Genomic DNA, 15,367 nt, shown 5'->3' with positions numbered 1-15,367 from the left:
ACGTTAATACACTCTTGATGAAGTTGTAAACGGATTCAAACATTCTGTAGAGCCATTTTCAACTATGGCCAAAGGGCTATAAAACCATGCATACTCTCTGACCTAGTAATACCACTACTAAGTTGATATCCAAAAAGAGATAGAAAACAGAAAGTTGAATTTGAAATTGAGGAAATGCCCATCAATTGGGGTATGACTGAACAGATTGTGGGATAAGATTATGATGGAACACTATTATTGTGCTATAAGAAATGATGAGAAACCTGGAAAGACTTACATGAGCTGATGCAAAGTGAAATTGTACTGTATACAAAGTAACAGCAATATTTTAAGATGATCAGCGGTGAATGACCTAGCTGTTTTCAGCAATACAATGATCCAAGACAACTCTGAAGGACTTGTGAAAAATGCAGTCCATCTCCAGAGAAAGAACTGATGGTGTCTAAATACAGATTGAAGCAAATTTTTTTTTAGCTCCTTTTCCTTAAGTTTTTTTGTCGGTTTTATTTCACAACCTGATTAATGTGGAAATGTTTTGCATGACTACACATGTATAACTTATATTGAATTGCTTGTGTTCTTAAGGGGGGAGGGAGGGAGGAAGAGAATTTGCAACACATAGTTTTTAAAATGAACGTTAAAAATTGTTCTTACATGTAATTGGGGGAAAGATAAAATTCTAAATAAATAAAAAAGGGGGGGAAAAGGAAATAATTCCATTTTGTAGGCTTCTTAACTAAGCCAGGGAAGGTGTGAGAACCAACCAGCGTTGTCCAATTTGTTAAGGAACAGCTGGTCTGTGCTCATGTCTGGTTCTGGAATTTTTCTAGAAATCAGAGTTGACACCAAGCCCTTCACCTCAAGTGCATTTCTTCAGTTGTCATGCTCTAATAAATGGAACAGGTGATAACTCCTGTTATTTTTTCAAACTGAGTATCTTGGAGCACTCAGAAAGTATTCTGATGAGGAATTCTCACTTTCTAATTGCTATCCCAGTACAGTGTGGGTTGTGTCTCCTAAGCAGATTAGAGAGGGGGGCTGCTTTTCATTCTTTGTAACCCCATCACACACTTGCATTAAAAACAAGTAAATAGAATACTTCAGGGATAGGCTCTGGGCACTGTCATCTACCAGGCTCTGGGCTCAGTGCTGGGGTGGGCCGTGGCCTAGAACTCAGGAGGGCAGACCTAAGAATTCTCGGTCTTTGTCCCTCTCTCTACCTCCACCTCGCCTTCACTCACTTTTGCTCTCTGGCTTTGGGCCTTGTTGCCACACAGCATGGCGCGACCCTCTCCCCCCTGGACAGTGTTGTTGTCGGTTCTCTGTCTGCTCCACTGTGCCCTTGGCTTGCCTCGCTCTGTGGCTGCTCCTGCACACGCATCCTTTTCTCCTCTGAGCTCTCTTGGAAGCCCTCCATGTTCAGCGATCATTTCCAGAACAGTGACTCCCACATGTGTGTGTCCAGCCCATGTCTTTCCCTTTAGCTGACTCTATGTCAACAATGACCCATTGGACATTTTCGGGAAAACGGAATGAAACAGAGCTCTCAAATTGAATGCATTTCCAGACAGAATTCGTCGATTCGTCTGTCTTCTCACTCCGGCCACTTTCGTGGTCAGGCCAGGCTCCCAGAAAGGCCTGGTCCCTCCAGCAGTGTCCAAGGATGGTCTGGATCCCAGCAGGTGCCACCTCTTGAGGTTTCTCTCTCCTCAGTGTCTCAGGAGCCTCTCTCCCACACACCCCATCTCTGCCCTCACAAGCTGCTTACTGAATTCTGGCTCTCCTTCCTTGCCACTGGGCTCTCATCCTGGGACTCCACACCACCCTCTGCTAAATGAATGAAGAGCCTGTCTGACCGTAGACCCTCCTACTCACCCCCCCCCCCCCATGGCTTTCTGCTCTGGAATCAAGTATTTTTTTCAAGTTTCTTTTCCAGCTTTTCCAAGCTCTTTCTAGCCTCATTGACCAGACACTTGGGGCCTCCTTTTTGTTCTTCACGTGAGACCCCGTCTCTGCTTTGGCTGAGCCCCATGCCTGCAGTACTTTCCCTCCTCCCCTCTAGCTGACAGTTGCAGAGACAAACACCTTCGTGTTTGTTCTCCTTTTGTTCAATGTGTCCTCCTCTCCACCCCCCACCCCAACCCCCCAGAGCTTAGCACAGGCCCTGGCACCATGCAGCTGCATGATCAGTGCTTGGCTCATTGGGGTTTTGAATTTATTGCTGCTATTTTAAGAGACTCTCGCTCCTTGAGGACCACGGGTGGAGGTGTGGAAGAAGCCCCCAGTTTATTGTGCTAAAAGAGTGGCTGACTTGGCTTTAAAGCTTCCGGGTCATCTTCCCTCTGCCTGCCGGTCTCAGAGGAGCTGGAGTTGGGCCTCTCTTTAGGGTCTGTCTTCCCATGGCCTCTGACTCTGCTTGCCTGATCTGGCTGTTAGGAGTGTGGGGAAGTCCTCCCTGGGGTTTGCTGTTAATGACCCCTAATGAAATTCAGCGAGGCTTTGGGCTAAGCCAGGAGAAAATGCGTTGCCAGGGCAACTCTTCTCCGCCCCTCCCCCTCCCCCAGCCGGGATGCAGGGATGCAGGCGCGGGCCCTCGGGCTCGCATTATTGCAGCATCTTGGAGCATAAAGAGCCTCCGCCCGCACGTGTAATTGACTGTGAAAAATTACTGCTCAGTTACTGTATTGTGTGGTCATAATAGGAGCAAACGAAGACATGGTTGTTGTTAGAGCAGATCTGTTGGGAATCCTTTGTAGGCTCCGCTATTTACCGACCCAAACTACCCCAGAAGAAAATAGCTGGTTTAATGAACATGTAAAAATGGGGTTAATTTGAATTCAGCTGGCCCAGCGGCGCTATGGGGTGATGTGATGGCTCAGGCCTGGGCACTCTCGGGGCTGATCTCACAGGTGCTGGAATCATCCTTTTTTTTTTCTTTTTATAAAGGTGCATGTGGACGGGACATTTTACTCACCAGATCCTCCTTTGCCAAGGGTTTGTTGGATGTGAATACGAAGAGAGAATTAGAGTTGAATACACATACCTTCATTGAAAGCAAATATAAACTTTCCTGACCACTGAATGGCTATTTCTAAAAAAGGGTCCAATCTTATTTTGATTTCATTGTTAAGTTTTTATTTAAAATAAAAGGGGAGAGTAAATTGGATATGATTATTATTAATAAAGCTTCACATCTTGACCTCCCTTAACCATGTTTCAATTTGAGAGATTTAAGAAAGAATTTGACTAAGAAGTAGATTCTGCCATTTGAAAAAAAGTCATTTTTTTTGTCCCTTAAATCTCAGAACAAAGTAGATAATGTGGCCATCTGCTAAAAGTGCCCGAGAACCCGATCTGCCCTGGGCTCTCAGGCTATTCACGACATCTCTTGAGTTGAGGGCACTTGGGAGCTCTCTTACTGGGGATCAAAGGAACCCTCCACCCTGAGAGGGGAGGCAGACAAGCTGGACTAAGATTTGGGCTGGAGTTTTCTTTCTTTTTTCAAGGAAACTAGTAATGGGACAATTAATGGTTTAATTGGGTTGGGCATGTGCCGAGGCCACTTAATTGATCATCAGCAAATTGTGCCTCCAGGCTTCTGGAGCCACTTTATCCTTATAATTGTTGCTAATTTTGTCGAGTCAGCCTAGTGGCTTTGGGGTGGGTGGCAGCCACTCCTTCCCTCTCTCCATTCTCCCTCTCCTCCTGTGTTCTCTTGGCCCTTTGTTCTCCCCTTGCATCCTTGCCTGCATCTCTCATATTCCAGGCATGGTGTGCTAAACATTTGGAAGTTGGTTTCTTCAACTTTTGGAAGGTATTTCCCTTGTCTTTACTGAGTCACTTGTTTTCAGTCTTGATAAAAGGAACACACAGTCTGAGTTTTCAGAACAAGGACGGAGCTGAGAAAAACTTCTAAGGTGATGGGGTGGGGGTGCTCCACTTTTGGGGTGTCAGCCTGTGGGTCCTTCTCAGAATCCTGTTTTCAGTCCATGAGATACAGTGCACGGGGTTACCAAGGAAACCAGTTACACTGGAGTAGAGTTACCGACTCTTTGCAGAAAGTACCCCCACGTTAGAATGGCTGGTTTGTGATCTAGGCCCAAAGAGTTAACATGGGAATGCCCTTGGCAGCATGCAAAGCTCAAGGGGCTGACCCTCATCGAATGACCTCTCAGGTGGGAGTATCCATCCACTGCCTCTTCCTTCTGGGGGAACCAGAGCAGGGCTCCTGGCAGTCTGCCAGGTGCCAAAGGCCTGGGCCAGATGCCCACAGGGGTGAGGTCCTGGGGAGTGGCCACACAGAGGATTCCTTCAAATATTAGGTGCTTTTTTCTTTCTCATGAGGACAAAAGGGAAAGGGATCCCACCTTTCCTCACTGGCTTTCTTGGCTTCTCCTAAAAGTTTCCTGGTGGCTTTAGTGCTGACCAAGGCCCCTTCACTGGCCCGTGCCCAGCTCCCATCAGAAATCGGCACACCCTCGTCTGTTGCCCTCTCCTCCCCCCGGGATTGCATTTTGATCACTCTTCCTGCAGCCAGATTGTTTGTGAGCTCTAGCAGTTGCTTTAAAGGCCGTTGTCCTTCGTGTGATGTCCTGACTTGCACTGAATTGGATTTACGTGAGGGAGGGCTGTGCAAAGTCATCAGCTTCACACTCTCCTACAGAGCTATCAGGACCATTGGAGATGGCCCTGGATATTTGAGGCTATCAAGGTTAAGTAACTTGCCCAGGGTCACACAGCTAGTAAGCGTCAAGTGTCTGAGGGCAGATTTGAACTCAGGTCCTCCTGAATCCAGGGCTGATGCTCTATCCACTGCGGCACCCCCTAGCTGCCCCTGCTTTAAAGACACCCTAAAGGCTGAGACCATGTCAAAGCACCAGGCACCTGGCTGGCTCCCTCAGCCCTGGCAGAAGGACTGGATGCGTGCCAGAGTCCATCTCCCATGAGGTTCCATCATCTTCGGACTGGTGCTTACTCTCTATCACCCCTGCTTCCCTTTGGAACTCTTGGGTTGGATGTGCTTGTCTTAGGTCCTCAGTAGGCAGGTGAGGAGGGCATTGTGGCTTCCAGGGCCCTGAGGGACAGATTCAGCATAGGGCCCACTGCCCCAGCTGGCTCTCCTCAGTGGTCATTAGTCCACAACATAGGGTTTAGCCACTTTGGGGGGTGGGCTGGGGCCAGACTTGCTTTATAACTAGCTATAGGACATTCTCCCCACTCCTTCAGATCTGAAAGTTAGAGTCTAAGAGAGCTGTCTAAGGCTAGGAGAGGTGAAACTAAGGAAGGATGAGGGCTATTGACTTGCCTGTGGTCTGAGATGAGCCCTGAACCCAGGTCTTCCTAAATCCAAGGCCCGCTCCCTCTCCAGTCAAGCATGCAGCCTCTCAGCTTAACCAACAATGTGGCTGAAATACTGTCTGTTCATAAGGACAAATGTTAGAAAATGGCTTTTCTCAGTATGAGACCCGAGATGAGAGAGGAAAACAAATTGGAATAAGATCGATGTGCACGTGTGTACATACGTCATCTTGAATTCGGGTTGCCTGAAGAAAGTCTCTTGTTGGAGAAGTTGATGGTAGGATATGAGGAGATACCACAAGTGACTTCCGAAAGTGAAGAATCTCTTTTTCCCACTGTTCATCAGTGTGAATTTGGGGAGCTTTCTCTGTGGACAAAGCTGCTGGAGGAATACATGACTCGAAATTGGAGAAGCCCCCTGCTCTCTTGTTTACACTTTAGCCAAAGAGAATAGCTACTGTAGTACAAATGGGTTACGCTACTGTGCTTAACAAAGAGCCTGGGATACAAGTAAAGAGAGAGGTGGAAAGAGGGAGGAAGAGAGGGAAGGAGGGAGAGAGAAAAGTGTGTGTGGGAGGGTGTTTCTGGGTCTGACAGGTAGATCTGATGGCCATTGGAGGGTGGGGGGAATATGAGCAGAGACCCACAGAGTCCAGAGCATCAGGTGGTTACTTCTCCAACAAGGAGAACCATTGATTCTTGACAAATTATAGGTGGAGGAGCCACTTTGTTGTCTGTCCTTCATTCTTGAAGAGGACCAATGACATCAGGAGGGTGATGTCTTGACTTACAAGTGAATTGGGTTTAAGTGAGGCAGGGCTGTGCAAGGTCACCAGCCTCAATCTAGCCTCCTGAGCCATCTGGGTCCAGTGGCGAGATATAGATCAGGATGACTGGAGATGCAGTGGGAGACCTTGGCTTTTTTGGGGGTGGGGTGGGAGTGGCAGTGAGGGTTAAGTGACTTGCCCAGGGCCACACAGCTAGTAAGTGTCAAGTGTCTGAGGCTGGATTTGAACTCACGTCCTTCTGAATCCAGGGCCGGTGCTCTATCCACTATGCCACCTGTCTGCCCCTAGACTGCAGCTTTTAAAAACCGTATCAGATTGCTTGCTGTCAGGAGTTCTTAACCTTCTATGACCCGGACCCCTCCTCAGAATAGTGTTTTTAAGTTCATTAATAGCAGTTCACCTTGATGTAGTGCGTCATGCTAAGCGCTTTACAAATATGATCTCATTTCATCCTCACAACAGCCCTGGGAGCAAGGTGTTATTATTATCCCCATCCTACAGCTGAAGAAACTGAGGCCCACATAGGTTAAATGACTTGCCTGGAATCATGGAGCTGATAGTCATCTGAATTCAGTGCTTGATCCACTGCACCATCTAGCTGCAAATTATACAAATTATATTGCAATATAGTTACCACATTTTTTCTTTTTAATTGAAATGAGATCGTAGGCTCTAGATAAGTAGCCCCGAAGTAAGGTGTGTCAAGGCCTCTATGTCTGACCCCTCTGGACCAATGTCTAGTGAAGTTGTAGTCACTCCAAGAGACTGAATAGCTCAGATTCTGTCTGTATTTTGAGTGGCTCCTTCAGTTATGGAGGTCCTGTTGTCTTCTGTGACCCACCTTGGTTCACTTGAAGGGGATTGTCATGACTCTCAGGGTAGGTAAAATCTCATGTTTCCTATGATGGTTGCTCATTTGCTGTTCTTCTGGGAATTGTCTGTTCCTATCCTTTGACCCCTTAAACATTTGGGGAATGGCTCCTGGTTTTGTTTATTTTGAATGCCAGCTCCTCATCAGAGACATGGCGCACATCTACTCACCAGTTTCTCATGTGATCGATTCCGTTTATGGAAGAATTATCCTGTTTCATGTGACTGATAGAATCTGTTTCATCCTTTTGAGTAAGTTATTCCCTAGTTGTGGCTCTGGAAGAGATGGGTGATCTTATTTTCTAATTTTTTATGTTACAATCATGTTCAACATGCTTATCTGGTGTATGGTGTTTGATACTGACCTAAACAGAATTTCTGCTACATGACTTTCCAGTTTTCCCAGCAGTTCTTGTGAACTAGAGAACTATTCTCTGTTCAGCTTAATGTTATCAGTATGCAAAATGTTCTCTCGGTGAGTGATGGTATGTGGACCCTAAGATACCATTTTTTTAATTAAAATTTATTTTCCAACAAAAATTCACCTCTCCCTCTCACTATTCCCCACCACTGAGGAGGAATGAAAGCAAGGAAGGAAGGAAGGAAGGAAGGAAGGAAGGAAGGAAGGAAGGAAGGAAGGAAGGAAGGAAGGATGGATGGATGGATGGCAGGCAGGCAGGCAGGCAGGCAGGCACAGCTCCTTTTGCTAATATTGTCAAACAGATCAAGCTTTTACATTGACCCATGTTGGATAGACCACTATATGTCTCATTCTTTATTCAGTCCTTCACCTCTTTCTATGGAGGTGGTAATATAATTCCTCTAAAATTCTGATTGGTCATCATTGGTTTATGGTTTCTAAGCCTTTTAAAGTTGCTTATCTCTACAATGTTGTGATCATAGTAATGAATTGTTCTGGTACTGCTCACTTCATTCTCTATCAGTTCATATAAGTCTTCCCAGATTTCTCTGAAAATGCACATTTATTATTTCTTATAGTACAACAGTATTCCATCTCCTTTATATGACATAACTTGTTTAGCCAATCCCCAACTGATGAGCACCCTGTCAGTTTATAACTCTTTGTTGCCCCCAAAAACTATTATAAATATTTTTGTACATCCCTCTTCTCTTTCTTGTTCCCCCCTCCATTCTTCCCTTTCCCTCTTAATTATCTCTTTAAGGAAATGTATTTCTACACATACTTGTATGTGTGTGCTTCCTAGCTATACAGAGTGAGGATCAATCAGTAGCTCCTTTCACTCCTTCCTTCTTGTTTGTGCAGACTTTCACTTACTCATCCCGATGATTTCTTTTTCCTTCCCTCCCAACCCCCATTCTTCTTCCCCTCCCTTTTCATTCTTTTAAAATCATCAAAAACATAACAGAACTACTGGAGACATGTCATCTCTCCATCTCAGAATGTGAGCAATTTCTCCTCTAGTCCCTTGTGGTTATTTGCTCATGTTGACTGTTTTATATTTCTCTTGACCCTTGTGTTTGCACTTCATTTCTGATCTTTTCATCAGGATTATTTGGAATTCCTCTGTTTCATTAAAGGCCCATTTTTACTGCTGTAGGATGATACTCAGTTTTGCTGGAGTAACTTATTCTTAGTTGAAGACACAAATTCAACACCTCAGGCATTAGCCGTGTGACCCTGGGCAAGCCTTGAATTCCTCATCTGTAAAATGGGGATAATAATAGTACTTACCTCCCAGGGTTATTGTGAAGATCAAATGAGATAATAATTGTAAAGTGCTTAGCACAGTGCCTAGTACGACGTTCAGCGTTATATAAATGTCAGCTATTATTATTGTAGAACTATATCCTTTGCCTTCTGGAATATTGTATTCCAAGCTCTGTGTTTCTTTATAGTGGTGGCTACTTAGTTGTGTGTGATCCTTACTGTGGGTTCAGTACTTGAATTCTTTATTTATGACTCAGGCAATATTTTTTTCTTTGACCTGGAAACTCTAAATTTTGGATAGAATATTCTGGGAGTTTTCATTTTGGGATTTCTTTCAGGAGATGATCTCTGTGGATTCCTTCTACCCCCATTTTGCTTTCTGATATTAAGAGAGCCGGGCACTTTTCTTTTATAATTTCTTGAAATGTGATATCTAGACTATATATATCTATAGAGAGAGAGAGAGAGATAGATCTATTTTTAGGTTTCAGGTAGTCCAGTAATTCTAAATTAAACAGATCAGCTGTTTTTGCCCTGAGGTACTTTAAACTTTCTTCCATGTTTTTACTCTTTTGACTTTGTTTAATATTTCTTTTTGTCTCATGGAGTCATTGACTTCCGTTTGGTCCATTCCAGTTTTTAGAGACTTTTTTGCTTGGACCAACTGTTGTTTCTTTGTTCATTTGTTTATTTTTTTAACCTCTTGTTTCAGACTCTTCATTCCTTTTCCCATGCTTTCTTCCATAACTCTTATTTCTTTTCCAGGTTTTTTTCTGCTCTGACACTCTCCTTTTATTTATAAAATTTTTTTTTAAATGTAAGCACTTGCTCCCTTTCTTTAAGGCATTCTTGTTCCCAAGCCAGTGTTTTCTTTGAGAGTTTTCCTATGAATGTTTTGGAGTCCTGACTGCCCCCATCACCAGAATGGCTGCTTTTAGCCTCCTTCCATGTTTCAGACCGGGTTGGGACCTGCCTCTTTCTTGCCTGGTTGGCAGACTCCCTCCCTAGGCTAGTGCAATGAAGAGTTTGGCTGCAGCCCCCATCTTAACTCTGAACGTCCCTGACCCCAGAGTCTGCCGACCTGGCAGGATTCATGGGGTTGGAGGGGAGCTCCCCCTCTTCCTTCTGTGGCCTAGGCTGATGTTTCCCCCACTTTCCCTCCTGCCTGAAAAGCCTGACTTCTCCAGTGTTTAGGTGGGCCTGGGAGAAAGAAATCTCAGTGCCTTTAATTCTCCCTCCAGTTATTTATTCACTGCATTGCGCTACATGGAATCAGTAACTTATTTGCGAAATCTTGATTTCTATGGTAATAAGGAATAACAGAATGGTAATATCATGAGTAGCGTGTCTTGTTTCTGGCATTACGCCCCATTTTGATTTCTAAGACTCTGCTTCATGTCGGCTGAGCCCTAGGACTTGGCATGTAGTATTGAGAAGAGCCGCAGCATTCAGGGCTGACAGAGGCAGGTTTTCATCCTAATGAGCAACTCCAAAGAGTCATGTCCCAGGCCCAGATTAGACTCTTGGTCTGTTCTGAAGCTGACGATGTGCCAGGGGTGTTCTCTCTCCTTGGGAGCCTGATAGGGTGTGTGTGAGTGTCTCTGTGTGTGCCTCTGTGTATATAATGCATGCATGTGTATGTAGTGTGTGCATATGTGTGAACAGTGTGTGTACACATGGTCTTCACACTGTGTGTGCATGCATGTGCGATGCATTGTGTGCATATATAGTATGTGTACAGTCGCACTGCGTGTATGATGCATGTGTGTGCGCAAGCACTGTGTGTTGCATTGTATGGTATATGCAGTGCATTACACACAAAACATCTCATGTGTGTACCATGTGTGTGCATGTATGACGCATGTGTGTGCAGTGCATTCGTGTGTGATGCATTGTACGTGTGTGCTCATAGGAACTGTCTCTTCTGTCCTCTTCTCCCACAGGCTAATATCCTTTCAAGAATTCATAGCATTTGAGTCTGTCCTGTGTGCTCCAGATGCCACATTTGTGGTGGCCTTCCAGCTGTTTGACAAAACCGGCAACGGAGAAGTGACCTTCGGTAAGGCTGGGCTAAGCCTGGGTGGGTGGGGAAGGGCCAAGGACCACGACTCTGCCCCTCTCTTCCTCACTTCCTTTCTTCCATCAGAGTCGTCCCTAGGGGCAGGCAAGGGAGAAGGAGCCTCGGGCATCTGAGGGGCACAGCTGCCCTGAGCGTCCTGCATGCCCACACACTGTATAATGCTCTCCAGGGTGCCTGTTATTTGTGTCCAACTCTGAGCTCTCACTGTTCTGCTCGGCCACGGTAGGCCACACTACAACTTGGCTCTAACAACCAGCCATGGTCCAAGGTGTGCCCAGGGCTCTGCCGATGTCATCTCCCTCCCCCCTTCCCTGGGAAGGAAGCGCTCCAGTTATTTCGACACCGGAGCTGTGGGGCTTCCTCTTGAGGCTTATGGGCTGCCTCAGGTCAGAGTGCCTTGGGCCTGGAGTCAGATCCAGCCTCTGACACTTATTCCACCTGTGCTCTGTCCTCTTTCTCTGTGAGTGGAGAGGGAAAGAGCTTGCTGTTAGTGCCTCAAGCAGAAGGAGAGAGCTCACTGCTGGAGGGCTTCCAGCCCCTCAGAGCCTCTAAGGGGGAGGCTTAGGGCCTGGGAACAAGTCAGGCCTCTGGCTGGGCCGAGGCTTCCCTTCCCACCTTCTCTCTTCTCTTTTCATCCCCCACCCTTCTCCCGACCTTGGTCCTCCTTCCTCCTTAGCCTTTGTGTGCTCCTTGGAAGTGCCCCCTCCCTCTTCTTCCCCTTCTTCCCCCCCTCTCCCCCATCAGATTTCCCTTGTGGGAATATTGATCTGGCAGCTGGTGGGCTGAGAGCCTGGGGCTGAGGAGACTCAATAGGAGGGGAGGGCCCGGCTGGCACCAGACATCTCGTCAGAGCAGTAACACCAAAAAGGGACCTGGGTTAGCAGGAAGAATCCCAGTGGGGCTCCGACCTGACAGACGGTTAATGGACAAAGGCACAGATATCAACAGGGCTCCTCACATTTCTGCCCATGAGACCCCGCAGAGCTGCCAGGGCAGGGTGGGAGATGAGAGGCATCATCACCTCGGAAAACATCACAGGTAGCTCTGGGAGAGAGACCCAACTGAGCCGCATCATCTGAAGGGAAAAGATAAGAAGTTCAAGAGATCCCTGGGGACCTCGCCAACAAACAGTTCCTCCATCCTTGTCTGGAGTCAGTCCCCAAGCTGCTGTGAATCAAGCATTATACTGAGTGCTGGGAATAGGAAAGAGCCCAAAGAGAGCAAGGAGCTTACAGTCTAACGGGGGAGACATACAAAGCCAGCCACAAGACAATAAGAAATGAAGGAGAGAGAGGGCGGCTGGGGAGGGGGCCATAGTCAGAGGAAGGAGAGTGTTCCTGGCTTGGGGAACAGCCGGAGACAGTGCTGAGAGCCCAGAGATGGAGGTTCTTGTCTATGAGCAGCCAGCAGGCCAAGGCCCAGGGATGGGAGAGAAGGAGATGTAAGGAGACTGGGAGAGGCCTTTGAAGGCCAAGGAGAGCATTCTGTTTGCTCCTGGAGGCCAGAGGGAGCCACTGCAGGTGAGTGAGTGAGTGAGTGCTGGGGGGGTGCATGGGAGTGACAGCCAGCAGTAGTGGAGGAACTGGAGCAGGGGAGACCTTGTGTTAAGAGAAACTGAGGGGGCAGCTAGGTGGCGCAGTAGATAAAGCACCGGCCCTGGATTCAGGAGCACCTGAGTTCAGAGCTGGCCTCAGACACTTAACACTTACTAGCTGTGTGATCCTGGGGAAGTCACTTAACCCTCATTGCCCTGCCAAAAAGAGAGAGAGAGAGAGAGAGAGAGAGAGAGAGAGAGAGAGAGAAAGGTCCAATTTGGAGGCACCTGGAGTTGGGTTATTAGCTGGAGTTAAATGGGACCTGTCTGGGCAAGTGTCCAAGAGAAAGAAAGATTTTTCAGTTGGGGAGGTTGGAGAGGGCATGTCTGTGGTGGTTTGGAGATGAAAGGGATGCTTGGGAAGCCTGGAAATGTTCAGTCACTTTGGTACGGCCCTGAGGCAGGATCCCGCTGGCCAGTGAGGAAGATGATTCTGGTGTGGGGGGGAGGGCATGGTCGGCCTGAGAAGAGACCTTTCCCCTTCGTGCTGGATTGGGTGGGGAACTGTCCACGGAGCTGGGAGGGACCCGTCCCGGTCCTGCACGCAGCCCCCAAGCTCTGTGTACTGCCTCGGTCACCAGACCTCACTTGGGCAGTGCTGCTTCCCATCCCATAATGGGCCATGCAGGGGTTGGGAAGAACCCAGCTGAGGAGCTTTTGTAAGGCAGGGATGATGTGTACCCAGGAAGTGCGGGCAGTGCAGCCCCTGGGATGCCAGATGTGCTGGTGAGGAGTGCCAAAAACTAGGGCATGCCAGTCCCTGAGGACCTGATTCAGGGCTGGGTGCTGCCTCTCCTAGCCCTGCTCTACTGCACACAGTACCTGCAGAGGCCCGTCAGCTAGGAGGCTCCTCCATCCAGGGAGCCGTCTGTCCTCAGCCCCCGAGCAGATTTCACTCCATAGATGAAGAGCTGCCCTGTTGTGTATGTGTGTGTGTGTGTGTGTGTTTGCATGTGTGTATGTATGTGTGCATGTGTGTGTATGTATGTGTGTGTGTGCGCGCACGCTCACGCCTGTCTGCCTGCCTGTCTGTCTGTCTGCCTGCCTGCCTGTCTGTCTGTCTGCCAAGCAGGCTGAGATGATCCATTTTGAAATGGGGAGAATGGCTTAGACGAATTCTTCAGAAGATCAGAGCAGGTCCGATGCTTGGCTTTATCCCCTGGGGAGCGGGTGATGGAACAGGGCTCCCTAGGTCATGAGTATTCTTGAGACAAGATCTGGGGTTGAGGGTTTGCTCCAGGCTAGGGCCCCACAGTGTCTGCAGGAGGAGCAGCCCCTGCTGCCTCACCCAGGGTGCCTTCACAAACCCGAGAGCTGCCTCTCAGCTCAGCCCACCCAGCATCCTTCCTCCTCCTGGTCTTGCAGCTTCCTTGGAGGGAAGGAGCTGCCTTCCTGGCTCAGCACAGTGCCTGACATCGAGTCAGCCTAGAAATGTCTGTTGGCTTGTCTTGACTCAGCATTCTCAGAGGGACTGTTGTGGGGCATGTACCCCTCCTCCCTTCCTTCTGATCACCATGACCCCATTAACTTAGACATCAAACCTTTCACGTAATAAAACAAAAGCACGTTTGGGAAACCTCCAAGAAACCTGGTTAACGCTCGCTAACGAATCCATGCCGTATTCATAGACAAGAGTGAACACATAGGCCCAGCAGGTGGGCACACAAGGTAGGAAAGCCCATGTGTTTGGGGCACTGTACAGCTCTGGACTTTAGGTGTTAATGTCCGTGGACCTTATAGAAAGCACACCTCCACTGGCCCACCCTTCTCTCCTGATAGGTAAGTGCCTACAACTCATCAATTCCCCTAAAAGGACACTAAGAAAACTCATTATTTGACAAAAACTGCTGGGAAAACTGCAAAATGGTGTGGCAGAAACTAGGTGTAGACTAACATCTCACACCGTATACTAAAATAAGGTCAGAATGGGAACACGATTTACACAGAAAGGGCGATGCCGTAAACAAATTAGGAAAGCATCAGATAGTCTATCAGATCTATGAACGTGGGAAGGATTTAGGACCAAAGGAAATAGAAATGACATTACAAAATATAAAATAGATAATTCTGATTATATGAAATTTAAAAGTTTGCACAAACAAAACCAGTGCAACCAAAATTAAAAAGAAAGCAAAAAACTGGGGAGGGGGGGGTTTCTTTTCTTTCTTTCTTTTTTTGCAGGGCACTTGGGGTTAAGTGACTTGCCCAGGGTCACACAGCTAGTAAGTGTTAGGTGTCTGAGGCCAGATTTGAACTCAGGTCCTCCTGAATCTAGGGCTAGTGCTCTATCTACTGCGCCACCTGGCTGCCCCAAAGGGGGGGATTTTCAACAAGTATCTCTGATAAAGACCACATTGTTCACAGCAGTGGGTGGGATCTTCGTCATTGCCTTCTCTGCTTATCAGTTCTCCAAGTGTTCTCCTCCAACCACCCTCCCAAATGCTGAAGTCATCACTGAAAATGAAGAATTTAATATAGGTAGCATCTCTTGAACTGTGTTTTAGTCAGAACCAGGGAAGCTTTGCTCAGTCGTTAGCACTGGGAACATTTAGAATGAGAGGCATCAAGGGGAGGGGCTTTCTGGCAAAATTCACTCAACTGTGAACTCCTACAGAGGAGAATCACTTTTTTTCTGAAGAAAAGCTTTCCCAGCTGCTGCTTTAGGAGATTTTAACTCTTTAAGGGCATTTCAAGAAGCATGTCATAGTCACATGGGGTTTTCCTGCTGAGAACTCTTGTGATTTGGGCATTTTTATTCAAGTTAATTTATCCAACAAACATTTGTGAAGTGCTTCCTATGTATAATGCACTTTACAATAAACATTAGATCAATTCCTACCAAAAAAAAGAGAACTGAGTCAAATTTATAAAAATACAGGTCATTCCCCAATTGATAAATGGTCAAAGAATATGGACAGGCAGTTTTCAGAAAAAGAAGTTGAAGCTACCTATAATATAAAAGAGTGCTCTAAATCATCACTGATTAGAGAAATGCAGATTAAAATGACTCTGCTTATGTTTATCAAATGGGGATGTGGGAAAACTGG

General features: G+C 47.0%; 1 protein-coding gene across 2 annotated transcripts in view; it reads left to right on the top strand.

Moving 5' to 3' along the window:
* SLC25A13 (solute carrier family 25 member 13) overlaps nucleotides 1-15,367 on the top strand; it is an 88,867-nt gene that overhangs the window by 29,071 nt on the left and 44,429 nt on the right. For both annotated transcript variants that reach the window (XM_043966917.1, XM_043966918.1), the window contains one exon: nucleotides 10,590-10,705. In XM_043966917.1, the coding sequence (XP_043822852.1) occupies nucleotides 10,590-10,705 (116 nt within the window). The remainder of the gene's footprint in view (nucleotides 1-10,589; nucleotides 10,706-15,367) is intronic.

This window comes from Dromiciops gliroides, chromosome 5, assembly GCF_019393635.1.
Source record: "Dromiciops gliroides isolate mDroGli1 chromosome 5, mDroGli1.pri, whole genome shotgun sequence".
Classification (NCBI taxonomy): Eukaryota; Metazoa; Chordata; class Mammalia; order Microbiotheria; family Microbiotheriidae; genus Dromiciops; species Dromiciops gliroides.
This window is presented reverse-complemented; position numbering and strand designations above follow the sequence as displayed.